General features: G+C 38.3%; 1 protein-coding gene across 2 annotated transcripts; it reads right to left on the bottom strand.

The window, feature by feature from the left end:
• Positions 1–561: 561 nt before the first annotated feature.
• LOC118813626 (5'-nucleotidase domain-containing protein 2-like) lies at positions 562–27,894 on the bottom strand. Of its 2 annotated transcripts, none has more exons than XM_036579064.1 (14): positions 27,546–27,894; positions 19,966–20,150; positions 18,450–18,524; positions 16,406–16,461; positions 15,253–15,346; positions 14,188–14,316; positions 7,343–7,403; positions 6,735–6,837; positions 6,016–6,117; positions 5,740–5,821; positions 5,521–5,607; positions 4,023–4,163; positions 3,504–3,568; positions 562–2,138 (listed from the first exon to the last, which is right to left on the bottom strand). In XM_036579064.1, exons 1-14 carry the CDS (start codon positions 27,892–27,894, stop codon positions 1,877–1,879), a joined length of 1,791 nt encoding a protein of 596 aa, XP_036434957.1. In that variant the 3' UTR covers positions 562–1,876. The 2 variants fall into 2 exon arrangements, with proteins under 2 accessions (XP_036434957.1, XP_036434958.1); XM_036579065.1 differs by lacking the exon at positions 27,546–27,894 and adding an exon at positions 21,861–22,687 and having other exon boundaries at positions 1,877–2,138.
• Between the last annotated feature and the right edge of the window lie 38 nt (positions 27,895–27,932).

Raw genomic sequence — 27,932 nt, 5'->3', positions numbered from 1 at the left:
TCTGTGAGAACTAATATACACTACTGTGCAAAATTAAGAGACCACTCAGAGTTCGGACCTCAACATCAGTGAAAGTGTTTGGGATTTGTTGGATCATGAGAAGCAGAAAATGCAACTAACTTCTAAAACTGAACTTTGAGTGTGTGTAAAAATATCTCAGTAGATTTTTGAAAACTGAAAGCAAGTGTCCTGAAAAGAATGGAAGCCGCAATAAAGTTTGGGCACATTAAATACTGAAAAAAATTATATTTTGTTGTTGAGGCTTTAGTGCCATGTTTTCTTTCCTGATGCAAAAAATTAATAACTTATACTTTAATGGTCTTTTTGACTGGAAATTAAATACATAAAGAGTGATCTCTGACTATTGCAAACTACTGTATGTAATTACTTGTCATCACATTCTTGTATCAACAGGGTGAAGTCTGCACTTTTTTTTGTTTGTTTCAATATTAAACAATGACAAATATATATATATATATATATATATATATATATATATATATATATATATATATATATATATATATATGTGTGTATATATATACATTGTGTGTAAATTTCATAATGAAAGGAACAAGAAAAATGGCCCCAAAATTACTTGGAAAAAGTCTGGTTACATTGACTTACATTAAAAGTGAAGTATGTTTTTTCCTTCTCCTGTAAAGTTACCATTGGAGATACAAGGTTTTGTTCTGACAGCAGTGATTATATGTGTGTGTGTGTGTGTGTGTGTGTATGTATGTGTACTATAAGGACATAGACACCTCACACCTATCTATGCTTGTGGTGTTATATCCCTTCCAAAACCCCTTGCAGCTGTAACTGTCTCCACTCTTCTAGGAAGTCCGAGAAGGCTTAAAAACAACATTTTGGAGTGTGTCTGTGGGAATCTGTGCCCACTCAGTCAAAAAAGCATTTGTGAGGTCAGGCTCTTATGTTGGACAAAAAAGGCCTGGCTCACAAATGTTCCAATTCATCCCAAAGGCGTTCAGTATCCTGTGACAGTGCCACATCACTGAGCTCTTCAGTACGGCCCATTCTACTGCCAATGTCTGTCTATGGACATTGCATGGCTATATGCTTGATTAGAACCTGTTAGAAATGGGTGGCTAAAACACCTGAACTTAATAATTTAGGAGGGGTGTCCACATACTTTTTGGGTGTATAGTATATATATGCTTTGGCTATGTCTGTTTAGATTTCTTTCATTTGGATATTTGTGCCATGGGCTGTTTCCAGAACACTCTTGAAAATAAAAGGGTTCTTTACGCGATACCACACAAGAATCATTTGCTTCCCTAAAAATGTTTTAATTGATGGTTACTTGGAGAACCTCTTTTGTAAATAAAATATGTAAGTGAGAACCTTTCTTTCACATAATGTACAGGAACCTTTACCAGAGAATAGAATTTTTACATTATGTGAAGGTTCTTTTCACCTTCAAATGGTGCGTCACATTCATAGTTCTCTTTTTCAAACAGCTCTCTAGGCAATCAAAAGCGGTTCATCAATGGCATCACTCAGAGAACCTATAGTGGCACCATTTTTTCAAGAGTGAACAAAAAGTTGAACTTTTTAGCCTGTTGCTGATTATTTAACCTCATCAAGCCATGAAGCTGAAAGGAAACATTAGTACCATACTGTTGAAAGTACTGTAAGAGAGTGAGCTCTGATAATGCACAGAACAAACTACAAGTTAACTAGATACCAGTCTCTAGATACATAACCTTTCACGTGTAAATGAAAATGAACAATTTCTCCAGTTTTTTCCCAGGTCCCTCAGAACATTCATAATACCTCAATGTCTCATAAATTGTACATAATGCAGTGCAAACTCTAAACAAACTAGTGGAACGAATATCGGGTAAAACCTCCATTAGCGGATGTGGGCCATCTCCTCCAGAAAGGGGGTCTTCATGCAGCCCGTGCAGAGCTGGTCCATCCAAAGTGGGGCTTCGTGCTGCAGGGGCGTGCGGCGAGGGTAGAAGGTGTAGGAGAGGTCATAGTTCAGCAGACAGCTGATGGAGGCCATGTAGAGGTCGGAGAAGCGGCAGAGGCGGCGAGAGAAGTAGGTGGGGTTGTGGTATGTGCGGAAGATGCTGCCGAACTGCGGGTTGAACAGGTTCTTGATCCTGGCGCTGGGAGAAGGAGATAAAGACATGAAGAAAGCAAGACCCACGTTTAGACTACTGCAGTTTAAGAGGTTAAAAAAAGACTATGGCATGCGCCCGTCCCCCGGCCTTGCTGCGGACCAGGAGGCAGGGTCTGGGCAGCGGAGTTCGAGACTCGAATCCCGCCTTTGTGTTTCTTTGTGTCCCTCTCTGGCGGCTGACGTCCTCCTCCCACCGTCACTCGCGTCCTTCTGTGGTGTAAAGGATTCCTGCGCCGTCCCCACCCCTTCACGGTTTTCCTCTTCCTGCCGTCCTCACCGGAGTTCCTGCCCTGCCTTCCTGCTGGCTCTCTGGGCCGTCAGTGGGGCCCGGGGGATGGGCGCATGCCATGAAGCCACACCACAAAGGCCAATAATATATGGACATTCAAACATCAACTTTATACTTGCTTGCTGAACATCTCATTTCAAAACATTGGGTTTGCATGGTGTGGGTTCCTCTACTCTCTTGAGAAGGCTTTATGCAAATTTTTGGAACATGTCTGAGAATTCGCTTCCATTCAGCCTCAAAGCATTAGTGCGATTAAGCACCATTGTTGGGTGATAAGGTCTAGCTTGCAGCTGGCATCCCAGGTCAATTCAAAAGTATTGGATGGGGCTGAAGTCTGGGCAGTCAAGTTCTTTCACACTTAACAAACCATTTATTTTTGAACCTCAAGGGAATTGTCATGCTGAAACATGCATGTTCCTATTTATAGAAATTATGCAGCCCGGCCCTAATAAAAAAAAACAACCCCAGATCATTATTCCTCCTCCGCCAAACTTTACAGTTGGCAACATGCATTTGGGCAAGCAGCGTCCTCCTGCATGTGTCAAATCTAGATTTTGTCTGTCAGACACAAGATGGCGAAGAGTGATTCATTGCATTGCATTTTGTGTGGCTCAGCCATGCAAACCCAATTCATAAAGATCCCGAAAAACAGTTGTGCTTATGATTCTGTAATTCTCCCAGAGGCTTTTTGGTACATGGTATTGAGATGATTTTAAACACTATGCACTTCAGCACTCAGTGGCAGCTGCAGCTGACGTTCCTCCTAAATGTTTCAACTTCACAATAACAGCACTTCTATATTACTAGCACGCTGCTTAATTTGAGCTCAAGATGGAAAAAAGTAATGTTTACCAATGTTGTTCTAGTAAGTGTTTTGTTACCACTTTCTGGTGGTAATAAAAATGTGCTTTAAAATATGTAACTGAGCCCTGTGCAAAACTGTTTCTTTATGACGAATTGTATAACATAAATTTGAATAACTTTGGTGACAACTGTATGAATTTGATCCACCATGTGAGCTGTAAAAAAAGTATAACCACTTAATAACTTGGCTGCACCAACCGTAGTTCTTCTCGCTCTTTCAGCCATTCCTGCAGCACAGCTCTGGAGTCAGGATCTCGATACATCTAAACAAGCAAGAGAAGAAATATATGCAACCATGTAAGATACTGTGTCACCTACACTTCCATAAAAAGATTCCCTTTTTAAAAAATGGTTTGATGTTGCACTTTTGGCTCCCAACCCTAGACTAAAGGTGATGTTTTGGCCAAACATCAAATATATACTTTCTCCATACCTCAATAATAGTCAGTTAGCCAAGACATGTTTGCTGTCTGACGTTTGCTACCTCAGTAGGCCGTCAAGGCTAATGTAGCTCACAAGCAATTAAAGCTAAAACCAACACGTTGTGCAAACTGATTCCAATACTTGGCAGCTACATGTCCATGTAGGCAAAACTAAAGAAGCACACTTTGATATTAATACATGCCAAAAGGGAAAAACTGTGTGAATGTAATTTCTGGCTGAATTATCGCTCAAGTCAAAAGTTAAGCCTAAGTTGTCCGCCTATGTTGTCCTCACTTGCATGCGTTCCAGCAGTCCAGTGAGGGCCTGCAGCCAGGTGAGACTCTGAGCGTACTGCTCCGTGTTCACTACTTTCGTCTCCAGCTCCAGCTCAGGAACGATGGCTCCTGTGCGCCAGCCATGACGCAGCATCAGGTCCTGCACAGAATAATGGCTTCAGTTTCTTCACTGCTGGATCCAATCTTGCTTTTAGACAGGCAAAGTCTATCTAAAAGCAAGACTTCAGTGCAATTTCAGCATGTCACCTCTGGGTACTGCCAGGGCAGAATGGGAAACCCAGACCACCAGAGGCACCACTATGCTGCCAGTATATGATGTCCTTTATCAGTGGCATCTTATGGGCCCTGGTGCAAAAAAATGTATGGATTTTTAATAAAATGACAACTAATTAGAAACATTAATATAAGTGGTTTGTTTATTGCTATCATGTCTCAAATAAGTTCTCTGGCAAGCCACTCCACTTACTAGCATCTAAAGTTAACCTAAATGTTTACATGGGCCCCAGTGCGATTCCCCTTCATCCTGCAGTAGTTATACCACAGTCCCTTATGTTTAAAGGCTATAAAAACAGCATCAGTAGTCGGCCAATCTGTTTACAAGGATGTGTTTCAATAGAGGAGAGGGGTTTGTCCCTGTAGAAAGGTATGTAAAACCAATGGAAGCTCCTAATTGTAGGTATAGTCTCTGCTTTTGTTGAGCCCCTGAGGCATTCTTAAATGAGGGAGCTCCTAACTGGACACCATGCTATGCATACAAGCTGCTGCATGCTGCCATTGTGTGTAGTAGTAGGCCTGTCACGATCATGACATTTTAGCTGACAACGAATTGCCATATAAATAACGGCAAATAACAATTTAATTGGCTTTTTTTCTCACTGTTTGCAGCCATTAAAGTACAAGCCTAAGGTGAGCAACATGGACGATCAGCTATCTTGCTTCTTCGCTGTCAAGTGATAGACAGCCCAAGCTCAAATAAACAAGCATTGCTCACTGCTGCTTCAGCACCAGTCAGAATTTTTTCTTGTCGCAATAAGTGCGTTTTCTGCTTTTCTTGAAAACACACCCAATTTCCACCATTGTGACGATTGTTGTGACGTAAACAATTGTGAAAGCTAACATCTGTGGAAAATAATCATGATCAGTTGAGAAAACTGCAGTCAGATAATTATACAATAATTAAGACACGCTTAACAATTGATGATAATGTTTTTAACCTACGTCCTAATTAGTCGATTTCTTTTTTTTGATATAAGGGAATGATATAGTGATGTCTAGGGTTGGGTTCAGGTGAAATGGCTAAAGATACATTTTTCTTTGCTTTAAGTAGTGTTAGGTGTTGAATGGCAGAATTTAGGGTTTTTTCTGGGGCGTCCGCTTTACACATGCTTGTGTATCCATTAGGAAGATATATCATGCAGCCTAATGATGTTCTTCTAACTTGTGCAGTCCAAAAGAAATTTCACTTGAGTATGAGGTGCTTCTTTTTGGAACATTACCGCTAGGTCGCTGTAGAGATGGTCTCCAAAGTACAGCACCTTGGACCCTCTCCAGCCTGTTAGTCGGAGGAAGTCAAAGAGGTTCCCCTGTAACGCACATATAAACCTTACTGTGTGATGATGAACACTAAAGCATGGAAAATGGAGGCCACTGTACAATCAGTAGGAAAAAGGAAAGCCAAATATGATGCAGAATGAATGAGGCTATAATAGTCAAACCTGTTTATAGACTTGACCCTTGTCTAAATTACTGATCTTATCCCACTGCAGGTCCCCTTTGCTGTCCAAACGTCTAAATGGTCTATTGAAAGATGAATGAGAGAATATAGTTACAGGCGTTCAACCCTGAACTTTATTCAAATTGATAGTGTAATATTAGAATAGAACAGAATACTGCTTATGTTGCTTGTGGTACACCAAAAAATATCTCAAAACATCTTAAAACGAGACACAGTGCTCTTCTCAGATCATTACTTGTGCGCAGAGGGAACTTACTTGGCACAGTCATTGAAGAAATGGGGCTTGTCTGCTTGCACGATGATGACATTGAAGAAATCTCTCCAGTCTTTGCCTACCATGTATCTCATCCCTTTGTCACTGACAACAAGACATCAAGACATCAGGAGGCAGAATTATATTATATTTTCACTTCATTCCTCAAAGCAAAGCACTTATGCTACAATCATACACTCAAAACAAGGGATTTCAACTTGATCTCATGACTGGAATATTCCAGTGTTTTTCAACCTGAGCTCTATCTACCGTTTCTATCTGAAAATACATATCAGCCCCCCAGTTAAAACAAAATCGGGTTCTTGTGCAGGGTATAATTACATGGTTTTGGGCTATCAGGCCATACAAGGAACATGTTTAAATATCTTGGTGCACTGCAGAATTCAGATTTTATGCAAGCTCATAAGTGTGAGTGTATCAAGGATTTTACAGTGACTTAGAACGTGGCTAATCCAATCACAGAACTGGTATTCTGATCCTTGATTTTGTTTTCTTTTTTTTTTTTGAACATTTAATCACGGTTTTCAGTCAAAAGAACATGTCTTATCCCTAATAAGTCTACCAATGCATAAATTAAGACAGACCACATTTATACACAGTTATAATGTAAGCCTGTTTGGCTTCCACGCATATTTTTCAGTTTAAAAGTTTAAATCTTCACATCAGAGGCCAGAGAGCAGGAACATTCCAGTCCTACTCACACAAAGCTGAAAGGGCTGTTTGTGATGAGGAACAGCTTCTTCCCATGACTAACTAGTCGATGTAGCACTGCGTATGTCTCCTCTCCTCTGAGAATATATTTTTCTGGAAGAAAAAAACAACATAGCAACAATACAACATAATGAACAAATATGACAACAAAGGCATATTTCATCAAAAAAATGCCAACATTTTTAATAATGAATGAAGTCTTTGGTCAGAACTACTCCTGTGTAGCCACATTAATGTTACTGGATAAAGGACTGATTTAATGAAAGGGTACAGAAAAATTATCGTGAAGTGGGCAACAGGATGAAAAAATACCTCAGAAGAGCAGGCCAAATCCTATAATCTCTAAGAGCTTTTCTTGTGAAATAAAACCCAAGTGAAAACCAGTCACCCATGGAGTTGAATCCTGCGGACAGCATTTTCCATTGTCTACCTAATAGATCTCACACTATGAAGATTCCAAAAACATTGAGGTCTACGCATGAGAATGGCAGATAAGCTGTCAAAAACAACCCTAAACTGGCATGTATCTCGGGCGTGTAGATTCAGGCATAGTATTAGCAGGTAAAACTTTTGTCAGTTAGCTAAAGACAAACCTTACCCAGATCCTCCATGATCCACTTGTACATGTAGCCTTTAATGTGCACCATGCCAATAGCCTCCTGAGAAAAAAAGAAAAAAATCCTGTTTTTTCCCACCCCTTCAGAGAAGTGGGCTGAATATAATTAGAAATACAAATGAATTAATTTACATGAAGACGCAACAATAACAATCAATAGATATAGATAGGAATACAATTTTACACACTGTCTAATTGTTACGATGGCAAAATACATAACAACTAAGCAAGTGTACCAAGCAAACCAAAACACACCCTCTCAGAAGGCCGCCTCTCTCAGCGGTAAAGCATGGGAAATTCTTTTGAAAGGAGTTAATGTTTTGTGAAATCAGTAATTTGGCCAAAAACCAGTTGGAACTTCATGTTACTCTGGAATTCCTCTTCAAGCTGAACAGGCTGCTACAATCCCACGGCCTAATCAGGGCTCCAGCTTGCTTGTTTACTGTTGCTTACTTGTTTACTACAGTAAGCTTTTATGTTTACCTAATTCCTTCCCAAGAATCCGACACAGGCAAATATCATAATTCACAGATAACAATTTAAATAGCCTGTAATGTTTTCTTTGTTTTCTCTCAGATCTCACTGAAAACTAGCTGCATGTCATTTCTAACAATTTACAGTGCTGTGCAAAAGTCAGAGAGCACACTTTCATTTTTTTTATTTTCAGCATCAAGTAAAAAGCAGAAACATACTTAGTAGAAGATTACACTGAAGCCTCAACAACTATTTCAGTATTTAGTGTGTCCACACTTTGCCTTCATTACAGCTTCCATACTTTTCAGGAGACTCACTTTCAGTTCTTTAAAGAAATAAGTAGGGATATTTTCCAGCACCTCCAAAGTTCAGTCCATAAAACCTTAATCTACATCATACTATTCTGGTGAAAATGTACTTATTTTTGTCTATGTCCTTTTCTCAGTAATGTGGAAGTACAGTGGAAGGATGGACAGAAACACCTGTGGATTTTTTCAGATATGAAGTAAGAGTGGAGCTTGATTTTCTCCTCTCTCTCAAAGATGAAAGTTTTAAGTACTGATGGGGACAGTTTTGTTGGTCTACCAGGTCTTCCAAGGTTGTTAAAAGTCTAATTTTCTCTGTATCTTTTCATCATTTTTTGTAAACGTTTTCACTTTACTTTCTTTTTCATCTTTGTTGCCCCTTCCTCATGCAAATGCATTACCTTATATGTAATCTCTACAGAAATATCTCCTTTAGCCATTTCAAAGGCATACGAGAAAGAAATCTGCATACAGCTGGTTTTGACATAGGAAGGATGGAAGAGTTGAAGCCCCAGTGGAGTGCACAAAGGTAAAGAGCGGACAAATTAAATATCTGATTTGACAGTGTTAGAGGCTTTTGTGTGATGTACTGTTAAAATATATGTTTCTTGCTTTTTCTGACACTGAAAAATGAATAACTTGTAGTTAATGGCAGTTATTGACTGAAAATTAAACAAATGAGACAGTGGTTTCCGACCTTTACACAGAACTGTATATGGTTCATGGATACAAACTAGAGTGTTGAGACCTGGCTTTTGTGAGTTCTTCACTTCAGCATTTGTGAAAACTGAAGCAAATACTGCATGTTTCATTGAATTTTCTTTCATGGAGCTACAAGCGAACTCTGCCGAAGTCCAATTCCACACAGTGCAGAGATAACACCTCAGTTTCCCTAATGGAGAAAAGCAGATCCGCTCTCTGTGGACCATGAAGCATCAGTGTAACCAGAGAACAGTCATGCTGAGCTCAGGGATCTCTTTACCACCACAGTGTAATGAGAAAAAGCCTTTGTTTCAAGTGCATCTGCAAGACACCCCTGTCTCCTTGCTCGAGAACAGGGAAATGTAAACCTGCACAGCGTAAAACACTTGCACTTACGAAATGACCCCTGATGGTGATAGAACACTCAATATCCAAAGCACAGAAACTGGAGCCCGCCTGCATGGTGAGTGACAGGAGGGGAACTCACCACTTAGAAAATGGTACAAAGGCTGGTCGAATCCCTTGCCAAATCCCACAAATCGAAATGAAAAGCTATGGACAATTCTAACTGATCCAGACCAAGAGAGTCAGAGTCCTAGGACAGATTGAATGTCACATAAATACTCTAACCAGTAATCAAGTGCAACCGAAGTAAGCATTTAATACATTACGTCTACAAAACCCCTGGAAGCCCACATTAACTTCTAATGTTCAAGTCTACTTTATGTGTTGCCTTTTGACCATCTCTTTCTGACAAGCCCAGGCACTGGTAGATGTGTCAGACTGGCAGGAGTTACACTTGTTTGTTTTTAGATTTTTGCCCAATACGTTTCTCTTCAGTGTTTCTACCAGTGCTTGTCCACTGTCTCACTCTCCCATACTGTACAACACCAAACAATTTTAGATTCTGTTTACACCTTGTATTAACATGCGTTTCATGTCTGAATCATATCTGGATAAACTTTGGCCAGATTCCATTTGCACTATTAACTAAAATGTGTTAACCAGATAAGATCTGATTGTACTTTTCCAGTGTAAAGAACACATTAGCACGTATGTCATTTCTGTTACACTTTTGTTATTTTTTTTCCTTGTTACTATAGAAGTCAACAAGCTTGGACTGGACACTTTCATTGGCCCAGAGTGCAAGTTATTTTATTGTTTATTCTCCCACCTGCTAGTCTGCATTCAGCAGACGCATATCTGCTATTGTATACAAATAACAAAAACACATTCCATTTTACACTAATGTTAAATGTGGTGAAGATCCGTCTCTGACCACCTCTGAATATGGTTTTAGTGATCCATTTGTAATCCGCTCACATGTCTTGGGAGTGTTTACACCTGGCTTTTCAGGCGGTCAAATGCAATCCGAACATGATTACTCAAATTACCCAAAATACATTTTAAAGCAAGGCATAAACAGGCCCTTAAAGTGTGAACATTAGCATGTGCTTCCTCCAATATACAATATATATTTTTGGTCTGCTGCTCACATGATGATGTAGAGCGTGTGAATGCACTTACACCGAACAAAAACTATTCAATGTTCTAACTTAACAAAGTACGGAACCTGTCTACCCTAATATTTTGAGTTCACTGAACTTCAATTAGGGCTGCATAGTTTGGTTCCCTTGGTGCAGATCAAAGCATAAAATTATACATTTTTTTTGCATTTTGGTTCTGGTTTGCTTAGCGTTCACACTGACATATTCAACATAAAATCAAAAGTAAAAGGTCACAACTGATGATGTACAACTGTCCATCAACTTTGTGAATCATGCTATTTTCTTTTCTATCTGGGCTCATTGGTTTTATGTCGTGTTATATCTGTCTTGTGATATTAGAGCAAAAAGCCGTGAAACTCCCTATATTACCATGTTTTTGCATGACGCAAAGCAGGGTGAAATCTGTGTCTCACACCCAGTGGCTTACTGCTTTTACAAAATGGAGAAACCTTGGAGCCTTAATAATATAATATAATTTGTTTGTAGTCAAATTGTTTGGACCGTGCCTTCAATGGGAGAGAATTCTGACAACTTGAGCTGGAGTTTTTTTGGCAGCTTCTAGAAGGCAGAACTGTGGTAGGACTGACATGGGACAGAGGGACAGGGAGAGGACGGAGTCGTGGTGGGGACGGCAAAAACTTTATCATGGGAAACAGGAGGCATTTATAAAGTGTTAGACTGGAAGGAGGCAGAGCGTCAGACTATGGTTCTCCCCCCAAATTTCAGTTATTCCATAACTCCACATTGAGTATATTACAATGGCTTAAAACATGCTTCAGCCTCATTTTGAAACTGAAACTGCTCGTTCTGTAGTTACCAATTCAGAGCTTTTGGAGAGATGATACATCACATGCATGTTTAAAACAGCATCAGAAACTCTTTTCCACATACTAAAGAAGTTCTGCAGAGAGGACGGCGGTTCATTCTGTCTTCGGTCTGTTTAGATGTCTTTGGTCTGTCATGCATTTATACTTCAAATGAACCCCACCAGAAGAAGATTTTGGTTCAACAATTGATTTGGCTGACTGGAGAAATATATGTGGACAACCCAGTCATGTTGTAGCAAGACACTCAGGTTGGGAGAGGGAATTTAAAATACTGCATCGGCTCTTTATTACCCCAGAATCTAGACACAAGATGAATCCAAACTTGTCCAAATTCTGTAATAAATGTCATACAGCAGTTGGATCTTTATTTCATTTGTGGGGTTGTCCACATACACCGAAGTTTTGGTTTGAGGTTATTAAGTTGATTGAGAAAATATTCAAATGTTCTCTTAATTTAGGGGACTAAGATTTGTGTGTTAGGGCTCAATGATTTTCCAGGTATACATTTGTTGCATATTCTTTTGTATTGTGCCAGAAAATGTATTTTATGTCTTTGGATTACTGACAAAGCACCTAATGTAATTCAGTGGCAGCAATCAGTAACAAGCATTATTCCGCTGGAGGCGTTCTCTTTAGCCCTGAAAAGCAAGCCATATTTATTTTTTAAAATATGGACCCCTTATTTGGACCATTTGGGCAACGAGAAAGCCCAAAAACTCATTTCTGGGCTCCAGGATATAGCTTGGAAAAAGTGCTAGGGGACTTGCAATATTTTCTATTTTTAACATGTGCTTCTCGTTCATAAATTAGTCCCACTAGGAAAGTTTATGTTTGATGGCAAATTGTTTATCTGCATGTGTGTGTATGAATGTATCTAGGATGTACATGTAGCTCCTACTGTGTGTTTTTTTCCTTCTTTCTCCTTAATTGTATGTTGTTTATAATGATTTTGTTAGGTATTTTATACAATAATATCTTTGTACCAGAGTTTTTTTTTGATGCGAACCAAGACTGACATGCTGAGGGGGGGTCTCGGTCCACTTATTTGGTGTGGACCAGAGTTTGGATGGCAGTGTTTTGACTTGCACTAACAAACTACACTAACAGAGCAATCGCAACAGTGTTCCTTTTAATTGAACCAAACCTGCGTAGTCCGAACACACCTTAATAAGTTAACAGAACGCAAAACTTTTTTAAGTTAAAACACTGAATCATTGCACTGACTGCCCATCTCTGTTTAGAATTGGTCAGCACCAATGTAGATGGACAAGAGAGAGGAACTAATTCATCCTTCCCTGTTGATATCAACTGCATATCAAATGTTAAGGGCCTATAATACTTCTCTTATTTGAAATAAAAGAGTTTGATGTAGCATGTAAGTGTAGCAAAAATGGCCTGGTTTATTCTAAGGACTAAAGAGCTGTTTGTAAAAGGTCATGCAAAAGTTAATTACAACTGTTTTTGGCAAATAAACCCACATAAACATCATAAGAGGACCTCAGGGAACAAAAGTACATGAGCAACGTAGAATTTGTGCCCTTGCTGTGTCCACATTACAAGCCTCATTGTTTAATTGAGATTTTTTGCTTATACCAGATCTTGATGGTTCATGTTCATGTGGGTGACATGTATCTGTCATTAATGTGAACAGCTCTCAACTATTCATTTTTAGAGCAAGATGAAGGTGACAAAAGGTTAGATGGTTGCTTTTACAACGGTTACCGGCACTCACTTCAAATTAGACGCTGCTGCCATGTTAACACTCAATGATGGAGTCAGAAAAAAAAACATATTCCAATCTGGCTGTTCTTGTTAAGGTTGCATGGCCACGACTTGGCTATGGACTGTGAAAAAAGGTTTCGATGTTTTAACTTAAAAAGTGACCGAGTTGCCTTAAAAAGTTGAGTTCTTCTAGCAAGTTAAAAGAACAACAATTTGGGATTTACATTCTGTTAACTTATTATTTCGGTGAACTAAAAAACATTAAGGCAGCCATATTACACATTTTTTATTTTAAAACATCGAATTGTTTTTTATAGTGTGGCAACCGTGTTCATAAGCTGTGCAGTGGTAACCATGTTTATAAGCTGTGCAATGGCAACAGTGGGCCTCATTTACCAACTGTTCTTAAGAAGAAATTTCTTCTTAAAACCCACTTACGCAATTTTCACGAAGATTCTGACATTCACCAACGTTTTGTTACTTAGGATTTATTCTTAGGTAAGAACAGAATCTACACACACTCAAGAGCACAAAGGTGCGAACAGCTCTGTGGTTTAAGAACGTGTCATGAATCTGACGCAGACTTTTTATTAGGACCCTTTTCTAGAACAAAATTAGGAAAAAACCTAGGAAGATATTGGCGAAAGAGGCCCAATGTTCATAAGCTGTGCAATGGCAATCGTGTTCGTTAGCAGTGCAATGGCAACAGTGTTTATAAGCAGTGCCATGACATCAGTGTTCATAAGCTGTGTCATGGCAACAGTGTTTGTTAGCAGTGCCATGGCAACAGTATTCATAAGCAGTGCCATGGCATCAGTGTTTGTAAGTTGTGTCGTGGCAACACAGAGTTCATAAGGTGTGCTGTGGAAATGAGCTATGAAAGGGCAACAAGGTTCATAAGCTGTGCAGTGGCAACAGCTTTCGTAAGCTATGGCATGGCAGTAAAACTATGCAGCTGTAATAGTGTTCATAAACTGTTCTGTGGCTACAGTGTTCATAAGCTATGCGGTAGCAATAGTGTTCATAAATTGTGACGTAGCTACAGTTTTCATGAACTATGCAATGGCAACAGTGTTCATGAGCTGTGATGTGGCTACAATGTTCATAAGCTACGCAGTAACAACAGTGCTCATAAACTATGTTGTGACAGCAGTGTTGACAAGCAGTGCCATGGCACGCGTGTAACTGGACTGGATCACTATAGACTTGATGTTGGGTCTTCACTGCAAGAATTAAGCTCTGGGGGTGAGACGCCACTATGTTTAGTGAAAGTTTCTGTCCACACTTACCGAGACATCTTTATACAAGTGCACAGGGTCGTACTCGATGTCATTGGAGATGAAGTAGTCGTTAGCAACCGCCAGAAGAGTCATCTCAGGTAGAGAGAAGACATCCATGAACTGCTTAACATTCGGACCCTAAAGACACATATTGATCTGTTGATTCCAAAATGCTTATCAAAATAAACAAGATCTCATCATAGATTCACCAACTCAATCATCTCAACCATCAAAATCTGTATCAAGACTGTGACCTCAGTCTTTGATCTTTTTCAGTTCAGTTACATAAACTTTATCCTTTATTTGATGATACACTGTAATTACACAACCAAAGTGCAACCACAACAATGACATAAGAGTAATCCAACCAACCGGCCACTGGTCAGGATTTTGAATTTCTTTAGAATTTCATTCGGGCTTTACTTGACCTCCTTTGACCTCCCCCCTGTTTCCACCACTGGCAGAGATGAAATCCAATTTAATAGACTCAAAATACACCAAAAATAATTATCCTGTCTCCCTGCAGGCAGGGACGCAGACTACAAAAACAGGAAAAGGTTAGAGAGGATGTCACGTTAGGGGGGCACTTTCATAAGAGTGGAAAGAATCTGAACACAGGACATAGCGTCAAACAATCTGCTGGATTAGTAGTGGGACACCTCCACAATTTTCCTACAAAATAACATCGTCTGACTTGATAAAACCTGACACTAAGCCCATGTAATCAACTGCAAACCAGTCATTGGTCAATTTGAATCTAATCCTAAATCAAATTCCTGTTTCCAAAATGCTGCTTGCATGCAAAGCCAAGGAGAGCCTTTTGCAGAGTTTGGAAGTTTGGAAATCCAGATAAAATATGCTGGCAGTAATTCAATGTCTGGCTTTACTACTGCTGCTGCAAAAAAAGTTGCAGAATTGCAGAAAAGTTAAGTTACTTCAAGGTTGAGAACTTTTTTTAAATACATTCTTTTATGCTTGAGATCAGACTCATACCACAGTCACACTTCTTAAAATTAATTTTTCAATGGACATTGAACTGGATGGATAACGCTAAATACTACAGCAATTACTGACCTTCCCATAGAAACCACTGACTTGGTTCAGGGGCACGTGGTGCGTTCCATCATACAGCCTGAGCACTTCTTCATCCGGCACTGGATTTAAACCCCTGCAGTAATGATTTTATGGTGAAGTACAATGCAAAACTAATTTGCAGGATGTACATTACAAAGCAGGGTTGAAGCCAAGGGTAAGCCTACCCAGACTGATCACAGGCCCACCCAATCAAATGGAGAAAGAATATGTATTAAGCTGCTGTTTTAACATAATGCAATTTGATTTGTTTTCGGTGAGTGCTGTCATTGTACTATGGCCACTACGAAATCATTGTGCTCTCCACATCATTCCTGAATGTGTAAGGTCTAATTAACCAATCCCAGAAACTGTCTAATTTTCACAGCCTACCAATCACTGCTTTGCAAATGATACCATCCACCATTGCCTCAAGCCTTCACATGTTTATTATCGCATCATTAGACCAATAGGTCTTACTAGCACACTCTATGCACCTTTGTTGCAGCCTTTGGCGAGGACTGCAACATTGTAAACTCAGCAGCCAATTACTCAAAAGTCCTTGAGATACAGGTGAGTAAAAATATGTTTTCTTATTAATTTGGCTTATCATAAAGTGCCATTATGCCTGTAAGCACTGTAGATCACCCTCGAAGTTTCTTGCATATTGCTGACATCACCAAAGTGGACTTTGAGGAGGGCCGCAGGGCTTAGGGCACCATTTGAGACTGGGTTGTAGCCTAGGATGATTATATTTAGGTTTTTTAACTTTGCTGTGTAGTTTTTCCTCATCTTTGTGCATTTCAGTTATCTGATTTTACCTCAACTGTCTTTACTGGGCAAAAGTTGTCCCTGTAAAATGTGGACACATGCTTTATAGTGAAAGGTGTTGCACTGTTGCTTGTGTTTATGTGAATACAGAGTTCTGGTTGATGTATACACAGTCTTGCTATTGTTTTGTAGTACCATAGGGGTGGAAGCACTGGAGTAGGTAGGGTGATGACTGCACTGCTGTCAGCATTAGGCTATAACCTAATGTTATGATACTGCGGGACATAGTGCATTTGGAAATATTATTTTCCACTTTTTCATAGGCCGACCCAAATATTTATATCTGCTTATGCCACTGCTACAAACACAGAGGAACAGCACTCACCTATACACTGTACCCAGCTGAATGTAATGGAAGGCATCTATCTTCATTAGAAGCCCCTGTGGAAACAACGAAGACTCTGACTTCAATTTAACACTCTTGCACGTTACTCATGGAGGTGGCTTTTCTTTGCTTGTTTTAACACAAACTAACCCAGTACCAACGTGTCCTACATTTTTGATTAAACGTTCCCCTGACCACTAATGCTGCTACTAGTATTACTGCTGCTTCTACTGGTATTACTACCACTACTACTATTACTACTACTAATAATAATAATATTTTTTTTGTTATTAATAATATTATTTTTTATAGTAATAAAAATATCACAGTAAGAATATAATTGCAAAACATTAAGCCACACGTTGGGTAAAAGGCCCATAGCCTACATTTTTACTGTAATATATGTTTCTCCCTGAGGTCCATTTATAACATGTATGTGGCCATTTATAACATTTGTTATGTCCCAAAACCAGTCATTTCTTTTTACATTGCAATTTTCCAAGCTCTTTTTATCCTTTAGAACTGAACACATTGTTAATAAAATAAACAAATCAAAATCCTGCATATAATACACAGAAGTCATCCAGAAACCTCTTCTAATTAGTGAATTCACTCACATAGCTTGTATAATCTCCCTAGGAAAGTACTGCTAACAGAATAGGAAGCTCTGGAGTAGCCACATATAAGGTCAACATGCCCAACGCCAAAGCATCAACCAGAGGGGTACAGAGTTCCCAGCAATGGTCTCTGGAGCTGTGGAATCTGACTCATCCCAAAGGACCCTCACCCCAGAGAACACAATTCTATTTGTGGAACAAACTACCTATTAATACTCTTGCTTTTAGAAGAAACACTGAATGAGTAGGTGTCTATAGACTTTTGGACTTATAATGTATGAGACATAAAAGACAAAATATTAGGAGTTCAGTGCCTATAATATCACAAAATACAAATGTAAACCCATAAAAATGAATAACAAAAAAGCTAAATTAAAAAGTAATAATAATAGAAATTAAACCTATATTTGCTTTTATTTGCTTACGCTCATCATATAGTTTGGAAGTGCAGTAAATTCTACGCACATGAAGTGTTTCAAATCACATTTTGAGACAAATCAAATTTTAAGCATTTTTCAGGGTGTGTTGCCTAACAAATTACATATCTGGGCTAACTAAGGCATTCTTGGTGACATTAAAGGAAACAAAGGAGATACAAAGAATGTAATATCTTTCACCTTTTGCCTTTTGAAAATGATTAGGGAGAACAGGACCTGATTGTTCACATTTTGGCTTTTGCTAAATAATTTTCAAAGTGTTTGAACAAAATTAACATTTTTTAATCTCCACATGCTACAAATGAAAACATAAACTCTGTTTCTAGCACCTGCTGTTTATGAACAGTAAAGCGGAAAAGGGCAAGAGTGCAAACATTACAACTTCCCCCACAGACGGGGATTAATTCTACCAGTCAGAGGGGCTAGCTGTACCAGCTGCTATAAAAGTCTGATAAGTAGATATTTAGCACAATTAATTCAATACAATTCTTCATACAATTGTTTGAACCAAATTAACTTTCTTGCCTAAATACATAAAAAATATCTGCTTTAAAATAAATATGATTAATGAAAAGAGACCCTACACTGGTACATCCAGCACCCGCCTGCGACCCAGGAGGATAAACGGCTTAGATGATGAATGAATGAATGAATGAATGAATGAATAAAGTAATCAGAAGCACGTTCCATTTAATTCTTGATGTACTGACTGTGTGGTATAGTACATTGACCTGTTTCAGCTTTATGTAAAAAAAAGCTGGGACATTTTGGGAGCTTTCTTTTCCAATCATATAAGCTTCTTACTGAGAGGGAAAGTGTGTACACTCACATACTACTTTTTGCCCATCTAAATGTAATCTCTAGAGCCACATTTCCAAGAAGCCATTTTCCCTCTTTGTACTTGTGTTTCCATCCTATTTCATCCTCGAGCATACATTATCTTCTTTTTATCCTCAGATTAGAGGAATTTTACATTGTTCATGAGTTTACCTTTTGAATGTCGTAGTGAAGGCCCCGTGCTGCGAAGTTGGGAAGGTAGTCATACTTACTGATGGCTTGTGGATACTATGAGACAAGAAAGAAATCAGAAGAAATTGGTAACTGATATGAAATCACTGCAGACAAAGAAGTACAACAGACAAAAGGCAAAGCATACAGTACTGTGCAAAAGTAAGAGACCACCGTTCATTCATTTATTTACTTTGTCAAAAACAGCCATTCAACTTCTTCATTTTTCAGCAGCAGAAAAAAGCTGAAAATATAGTGAACAGAAAATCACAGAGAAGCCTCAACAACCAAATATAATATTATTATTGTACAATTTTTTCAGTATTTAGTGTATCCCTCCTTTGCCTTTATTACAGCTTTCATTCTGTTCAAGAGACTTGCTTTTTTGGTTTTTAAAGAGAGATTTTTTCCACGCTTCCAAACAGGGGCAGATTTAATGTTTGTGAGACTCAAGGCAAAAGACAGGAATTTGCCTCCCAGGATGCAGTAAATTGATGAGTAATGAGATTACTTTCTCCAGGGAGCAAAAAGTAATATAATCCTATTACATTTTTCTGACAAGTATTTAGTAACTTATAATGGATTAATTGGCCCAACACTGGAGCTATCTATACTAACACTAACGGTAAAATTATATACTGAAATATCAGAAATAACAACTATTTTTAATTCATTTTAAACATCATTGAATGTGTTTGGGATGTATACACATATATATATATATATATATATATCAAACACATTCAATGATGTTCAGGGCAACAGTTTTGGTGGTCTACCAGCTTCCACGTGTTTGTTAGGAGTTTTTTCTGTATTTTACAATAATTTTTTGTACACCAGTTTTGAAAACTCCAGTTTAATATTATCCTGATTATCTTATATCTATTCTCCTTTGAAAGACCTCTGTAACATAAATCATTAATAGATATTTTCACTGAATGTGAAATGAATGAAGGGGGTGGGTGTCTCTGATTTTTGCACAGTACTGTATACTGTAAATTTATTTTTTGACCAGCTGTCAACTTCAAAAACGTTACCATTTTAAAATGCACACTACTATTATAAAATGTGTAACATTTTTAATAATATAAAACCAATATAGTTGCAAATAAATGTACAAAATTCTAATTCTAATACGCTAACCCAGTGTGATTTCACAGGTTTCAAATAATTAGTAGTACTGAGAAAGGAGTATAGCACTAAGAATGAAGTTATGAACAAAAATTATATCCAGAATCATATTTGAAAAGTGGTAGATCATTGGACCAATAATGAAAATGAACAGATAATCACAGTATATGTCTTGTCAGTTAATAAAAATCTTTGTTGAAATATGGATACATCTAAAAATAGCTGTCGTTATCTTGTTTATATTATTTCTATCTACATAGTATAAGTTATTGCAGTATACAAAACTAAAAAATATTTAACACGACAAACGAACTCAAATGTCTGAGTGGAAATGTATTGGGCTGATTATTTAACTGCTGTCCTCCACCTTAAAGTGTTCGATGAGGAAGTCTCGGGCAGTGGTGTAGATCATGGCATCCAGAGCACTGGAGTAGAGGGCAAGCGTGTAGTCATAGTCAAAGCCATAGATGTCCACTTCTGACAGACTGACTTCATTATTGGCGTAGATGGTAGATGAATTGAGCAGGTTACACACTCCTGGTGGGATCAGGTCTGGACAGAGTGGGAGAGAATAAATAGAAATTTAATAGAAGATTTTTTCAGGAGATTTGTAGAGGAAACAGACAAAAAAAAGGACAATTGTAAATCAAACAAAGAAACTACTGGTGTTCTCAGAACAATGGACTGACCACCATAGAGTCCAGACCTCAATATCATTGAATGTGTTCAGGATTACTTAGATCATGGTAAGCAGAAAATGTGACCAACTGCTAAGACTGAACTTCGGAGGTGTGGAAAAATATGCAGATTTCTTTGAAAAACTGAAAGCAAGATTCCTGAAAAGAATGGAAGCTGTAATAAAGAAAAGAGTGGACAGAGTAAATATTGACAATTATGGTAATACACTTAGTTGTTGTGACTTCTGTGTAATTTTCTGTTAAATAAGTCATATGTATCTCCAAAGTAGTAACTTTATAGGAGAGGGCAAAAGCATTCTTAACTTTGAATGCAAGTTAGTGAAAATAAATTTCTCACAGTTTAAAGGGCAGCTGCAGTGTTCAAATGATGTAGAAAAATAAAAATCTAATTATTTTTTAAACAGCAACAGTATGTTTTCTACTTTTCGACTACTGGAAATGAACAACTGAAAATAACCATGCATAATGGTGAATGGTGTGGTACTGGTTATGCACATGGTTTATTCAACATACACCTGAATATCAGTGAATTAAGACTAACATTCTGCACTTTAACCTCACAGTCAACAGATGATTTCAAATCCAATGTGCTGAAATACAGAATGAAAACAACAACAGTATCACGTCCAGTTGGACTGTACTGTAGTCACCAGTGTAAATACAAGCTGATTTTATGCTGCGTCTCTGCACAGTTCAAACAAAGTCTTCCATCAGATCAGTGACCACATGTAGACAGTAACAGGGCAGATGGTAAATATCAGTAAAGGAGCCAAAAAGTATGCTTTCTTCATGTCTCCAGTGGAAATGGATTTATAAATATAATTTTAAAGGTGACAGAAGCATGCAATCACGCCAGCACGTCATGCACACTTTAACAGTAGGAAGTAAAAGAAAACACGACGGTTGTAAAGGTTTTCAAAGGAAGTGTTGACTCAGTGTTTTTCTTTCTATTTGTTCTCCCTGTGCAATCATAAAAGCAGCGGTTCAGTAAACAGAGTGAGATTAAAAAGGGTCACCGGCTGTTGCCCAATCTGTTGCCAGACTCTGGGCCAGAACCAGGAATTGAAGAGAAGAGCAAAGTGGGACAGTGAGTGAGTGACTCAGAGATTGTCAGCAAAACAGCTGGGCTGAGGAGGCTCTCTCTCTCTCTCTCTCTCTCTCTCTCTCCATCTGAGCATCTTTACACAATAGAGAGAGTCTGTGAGGTTCATAACAAGGAGCTACTGCAGTTTCTGAAGTTCAGCTTCACTCATAATGCAACTTTGTATATGTGTATGTTTTGTCAGGTGAAAATGATTCCAAGACTTTTAAATGTTATTTGTATTATTTACGTCAGAGGTCCCCGACCTGTTTTTAGTACTTGCCGATACCATGTCCGATACCATACTGAGTAACCTCCTTAGAATTATTATTATTATTATTAGCATATGCTAGCATAAATGAAGGCAATGTACCTTAGTTCAATCTAGCTGATTTTAAACGACATGCATTAGCTAGCTATGCTACATTAGTTGCCTTTGATTAAGTAGTGTGGCTGTGGTGAAGAGTGGGTTTTGTTCCTCACCAGAAAAGTGCTTCTGTACAGCTGCAAATAAAGTATGTTTCATAGTTTTGATCCTCATTGGTCTCTTTCAGCATCAGTCTTTGTAGCTCAGTGACAGCAGGAATCACATCCGAGGCTAAACCGCAGAGTTTTACATCTGAAGTATTTTGTTTGAGTTGTAGTTGAATGTCCTGTAAAGCCAAACATACACTGTGTGATTTTAGAAATCATGTTCTTTGGTGACTTTGGTGACCGTACATTTGAACAGACCTTCATGTATGGACAAAGCCTACGATTTATGTACTCACGCTGTACGAAAACACTCCGTCCATGATCATGGTCCAAGATCAATTTCAAATAAAGCTGTTCCATTGAAAATAACATGGTGCCAAATACTGAGCAAACAGAAACTGATCAATGCTGCTAACACTGTGTACTGAAGGTAAAAACCAGGCTTGGACATATACAGTCTATCTACAGCCTATTTTACAAAAAGAATCACCATATTAGCACTTATAATGTCGGTATCAGTTCATTTTTATGAGTAGAAGTACGAGTAAACGAGCACAGTATTAGCTGGATACACGGCACCAGTATCAGTATCAATGCATCCCTAGTTTAGATACATATTATATTTAGGCACGGTTGGGCAAAAATCTGAATACACTGTCCTAAATGTATTCAGTAAAGTTCTCCATTACAGTACATAAAAAGTAACATGTTCAGAATACATTTACAATAGATTTACAACACATATACATTAGACTACTTTTTATTTCATTCACACTGATCCTCGCTGTTACTGGTTGGCAATTTTCTTCATGTAATTCTTCAGTTAAGATGTTTCATGAAAAATTCAATTATTCAAATGAGTACAAAAATGATTACAAATCTCTTAACATTATTTTGGCTCTCAGTGCCTGTGTTAGTCCACTGCTGCTCCCATAATTTTACTGCCCTTTTATGACCTATGACAACACTTTGCCATATCCCAATAAAAAACACCTTGCTAATTCAACTATAAAGTGGGTAACTATGTGATTTTCAGTTTATAACATGTATGTAAAAAGTCCAGTACGACACCAAAGCTCAGCTTATCACTCATGAACATGTTAACTACAGAGAAGACTCTGGTTCAGTTCTGGATGTTCAGGAACACTAATAACTGATCATCACATTAATTTATAAGGCTACTCAGGCTTTAGCAGAGCTCAGTAACACTGAGATTAATAACTGATCATCACATTGATTTATCAGTTTACTCAGGCTTTAGCAGAGCTCAGTAACACTGAGATTAATAACTGATCATCACATTGATTTATCAGTTTACTCAGGCTTCAGCAGAGCTCAGTAACACTGAGATTAATAACTGATCATCACATTGATTTATCAGTCTACTCAGGCTTTAGCAGAGCTCAGTAACACTGAGATTAATAACTGATCATCACATTGATTTATCAGTCTACTAAGGCTTCAGCAGAGCTCAGTAACACTGAGATTAATAACTGATCATCACATTGATTTATCAGTCTACTCAGGCTTTAGCAGAGCTCAGTAACACTGAGATTAATAACTGATCATCACAATGATTTATCAGTCTACTAAGGCTTTAGTAGAAACTTCAGTTTTTGAATAAATGAGTTCCACAAATGAAAAGTCAAAAGGTTTACATTGACTTGCTCTCAAAATATAAACATAACTAGTATGCATTTTGCCAGAACAATCAAAGAGTTTGATTTTTTTTTCTTTTTGGAGCTCAACAACAGTATATGTCATATTTAACATTATGCTTGGCTAAATGGCTATAACTATTCTAACAATTGTTTATGGTTTTAAAAAAAAACTGATGGGCAACAGCCCCCTAGTAGCACCACCATAGCCCACTGGGGGGCTGCAGGCCACAGGATGAAAACTACTGGGTTGTATGACCATCTTCACTGTTAGAGAGCTGTATAGACTAAATAAGATGTCCACATAACAAACTACTACATGACAGTAAAGAACAGAATACACACACCTGATAAGTCTATTTTAATGTACCAAAAACAATCCTAATTAATTTTTACATCACCATTTTCCAACCTCCCTTTATCTCTCAGAATTAATCAGGCTGTTTTGTTACTGCCTTTAAGACTGATGTAAACAGGTGGATACAAGTAAATGCGTTTGTTTTTGTGACACTGTAAAGCAATTAATTTAAAGTAGGCTGTTTTTGCAGCAGTATTCATTTTTACAAGACCACTTTCCAACCTTTCTTTAACCCTTAGAATCAAACAGGCTATTTTTGTCACTGTGCTTTCAAGAATGACACATGTAAATGTTCTTGGGCCTCAAAAAGCAGTTCAGGCCAAAACTCTCCTTACAACTTCAGGGGTTAATGGGATAAATATTAATCTGCTGGTTTTCCTGATAAAACCAATTATTTCAAAACAGGCTGTATAGATTGGGGAGTGAATTGCACATTTTGAAAGTTCAATAAAATAAAACTGGCAGTGATTAGTAGGCAGGCTATAAGATGATAAAGAATATGCAAATCCTCTTACTCTCTTACAGAAAGAAACAGAGCCTGATGGACAGGCACATTTATACGCATGTGCTTATATTTTTAAGGGCAACACAAATCAGAAATCATAACACACTTTTCCTACATACTGTGACATATTTCTGAGTGAAACATGGTATCAGGGAGGGTCTCTGAGCTAGCTGAGCGATTCTCTCTTTGAGAGATGGGGTGGAGGGAGGAGGACGTGAAACATTATATTGTTTGTAAATATTATTTTTAAATTTAAAAATCTTTTAAATGATATGATTTGATAAATCGTGCGTAATATGACCAGGGACATAAACTAACAAGGTAAAAATGGTCAATTGCAGTGACGTATTTTGTAATCTTTGAAAGGCTGTGTATGGTATGTTAGTGCTCAGTTAGATCTATTTTTAGATGTTAAGCCTTTTTTTTAACTCTGATTACACAAAGCCAAGCCCTGTCCAACAGTACAAGAGGTAAAGGACATTCTAATTGGACAGTCTTCACTTTTGGTTTAACTTCTTCAGTTTTACTTAATCCTGATTTCTGAAATATTCTCCTGAAAATCATTTCAAACAGGATTTCTCAATTTACCAGATAACTTAAGCCCAGAGTGAAGCCTGTCTAATAGGAGAAGGGGTAGGTAACATTCTTATTGGAATGTCGTTATTTTTAACTTAAATTATCCAGTTTGGTGAAAAATTCTGCTTTATGAATTATCCTCCTGGTCCTGGAGGTGCACTGCACTGCATAATGCAATGTTATCCCTGATATTAATAAAAGGCCTTTCTGAGTTCACCTGACCTGACCAGTGCTGTGGAGCAGGGAAACACTGAACTTGGCAGGGGTGACTGGATTGAGAAACACTGGTGTAAACAAAGCCCCAGCAGAAACATGCTTCATCATGCTCATCTCGAGGGCTTGTTTATGCAGCTCTACCTATTAATGTAGAAAGAAAATTTTATGTCCAGATTTTTCTTTCAGCTTTGAGGCAAATTTAGTTGCACTTTTAAACATAACAGAACGCAGAGCTACAACTGTGTTCTAGATTCTTAGCCTGGAATAATATCTGCCATAATACTAAAGGAGGTTCTACATAGAACTGGGCAATATGATGATATTTATCATTATCATGATAAATTACATCAGAATATGTCACAGTGTGTTTTCTGAGCATATCATCGATATCATCAATACTTAAAAATCACTTCCCAACTACATATTTGATCAAAAAGACAGCATAATTAGCCCTGTTTTACTGAATGTTAATTCCAGCACAGTGTGAATAATGTTGAATACAAGTTATTGATTCATAGTTTTTGACAGTACTTTTAAAATGTGGCACTATGTTGTCTGTTCTAATCAGATTTCAGGAAAAATAAATATTGTGACACATCATGAATCGTGAAAAACTTCCTTAAATATCATATTACATTTTGAAATATCGTCCACCTCTAGTTCTCCATGATTTCCACAAGAACACTCAATTAAGAAAGCAGTCCAGGCTAAAATATTCCTTATAACTTCAGTCTGAATGGGCGGGGCTAAACTCCTAACAGCTGTTTATATGTAAAAGCATGTGTTTTTGTGGTATCATAAAGCAATGAATTTAAAGTAGGCTGTTTTTGCAGCTTAGTTTCATAATTCATTATTCATTTTTACAAGACCGTTTTCTATGGAGCCCTGCTGGTGACATCCCACATAAATAACAATAATGCGTGGGAACGAGATAATTAAGTTGTGGAAACGACTTAGTAAGGCATGGGAACAAGATCATGCTTTATTAAGCTGTGGTCAAGCATTAATTATCTCATTCCCACACCTTACTAAGTTGTGGCCATGCGTTAGGATCTAGTTCCAACACCTTACTAAGTTGAGGCCACGACTTAATTATCTCATTCCCACGTCTTACTAATGCCGGCCTTACACCAAACGACTTTTCAAGCGATTTCACTGTCGCAGACAAATATCCATGTCGGAATAAAATCATGAGAGTCTTGTTAGAGTCGCGTCGCACTCCGGTCATCTCGATCGTTTGGTGTAAGGTGGTCAAGATGGCGGTCTTAAGTCAGTCTTTTTCTCGTCTTGATGCTGCGACAAAATCAACCGTGTTTAATATTATCGTAAGTTTTAAGTCTTGGCTCATGCAAATAGTGAGGTGCCAGGGGCGCGCGTGAGTGCTTGCAGGCGAGCGCAGGCGCGATAGGGGGAGCGAGAGAAAGAGAGAGAGAGAGAGAGAGAGAGAGAGAGAGAGCGAGCATGCGTGAGTGCCTGAAATCTCTGTAAAAACGGAAAATCTGCTCCACTTCAATACAATAATCATATTAACTTAAAATGTAAACTGTTAATATTAATATTATTAATATTTCGGGTTCACTGAGCCTGTAACACGTAAGGAAATGTGCAGAGGACTTTAAGAATGCCATTATTGAAGAATCAACAACGTTTTTTTTTTTCTGTTCTCTGTTACAGTGGTTTCTTACTTTGTTTGTTTGTTTGATTTTTATGGTTTAGTTCATGACACCCAATCAACAATGCTGAATCACTGCATGTTGTGTTGATGTGTAAATCTTTATATCAAATTAAAATCTTAACTGCACATTTTACAGGTTAATTAAAATTATGGGTGATGATCTGCCAGAATATACAGTTCTATAGTGAACTAATCTGAGCCCCAGATCTTTACACACCCAGCCAGCATATCTTCCCATCTGTACCACTATAGAGTGGAAGGAAAAGTGTTTATCTGCTTGTAAATTTCCACCAGGTGCATGATGGGGAATAATCTCAAAAATCTAGTTACAGTCTTGTAAATAGTGACACTGCAAGATTCCTAGTCTTTGCAAAATCATAGTCTGTGACTAAAAAACATGACACTGTCTTTAGATGTGAGAGGGTAATGTTCCAACCTACAGTGTAGCAATACAGAGTAGTATAAGTTACTACAATGTATTACACAGATATTAAAAGAACACTGTAACCCTAAGAAGGCAGTACTAGAGGAGTATTACAGTGCTGTATAATACGTAATAAAGTATTAGCAAGCACTAAACAAATCTTTTAGTTTCCTACACCGTTACTATAGATTTTTGGAAGGGTGTGAACACATAACTGCGGGACTTTTAACTTGTAGAAGCAGCAGCCTAATCATCACCAGTACCAAACCACAATACTCGTACCGTGAACCAACCGCTTCATTTCGTTGTACCGAGCCCACAGGTAGGACTTCCGCTCCACCTTCAGCGCCGTGGATGAGAAGGAGCGTCCGGACACGTTCAGCGACTCCTCGCTGCGCGCTTTGCCCCCTATTTGGTGTCTGGACCCCGTAGGCGAGGCTGGCGGCACTGCGGGCGGAGAGGCGCCTTTGCACAGTCCGTCTTTGCACTTCTGCTCCGCGCTGCACGCGGCGCAGGGCGCGAGGCGCTTACTGGAGAAGTTTCTGTCTTTTCTCGCGAGTGGCGGAGTCCTGCTGCCGCTCTGCCACAGCGCGCGCCCGAGCCCGAGCCCGCCAACTCTCTGCAGAGACATTTTACATGATTTCAGATCTTTATTTACACGTTTCTGCT

The sequence above is a fragment of the Colossoma macropomum genome, unplaced genomic scaffold (genome assembly GCF_904425465.1).
Source record: "Colossoma macropomum unplaced genomic scaffold, Colossoma_macropomum, whole genome shotgun sequence".
Lineage (NCBI taxonomy): Eukaryota > Metazoa > Chordata > Actinopteri > Characiformes > Serrasalmidae > Colossoma > Colossoma macropomum.
The sequence above is the reverse complement of the archived record's forward strand: the minus strand, read 5'-3'. Positions and strand labels throughout refer to the sequence as shown.

Bases quoted from the DNA above. Each gene is read 5' to 3' on its own strand.
- LOC118813626 (XM_036579064.1), bottom strand. From the start codon at position 27,894: ATGTCTCTGCAGAGAGTTGGCGGGCTCGGGCTCGGGCGCGCGCTGTGG. The intron at 14,317-15,252 runs GTCAGTAATTGC...ATGTGTCTTTAG, and splicing joins TCAGTGGTTTCTATGGGAAG to GGTCCGAATGTTAAGCAGTT. The intron at 6,838-7,342 runs GTAAGGTTTGTC...TTTTTCTTCCAG, and splicing joins GTGGATCATGGAGGATCTGG to AAAAATATATTCTCAGAGGA.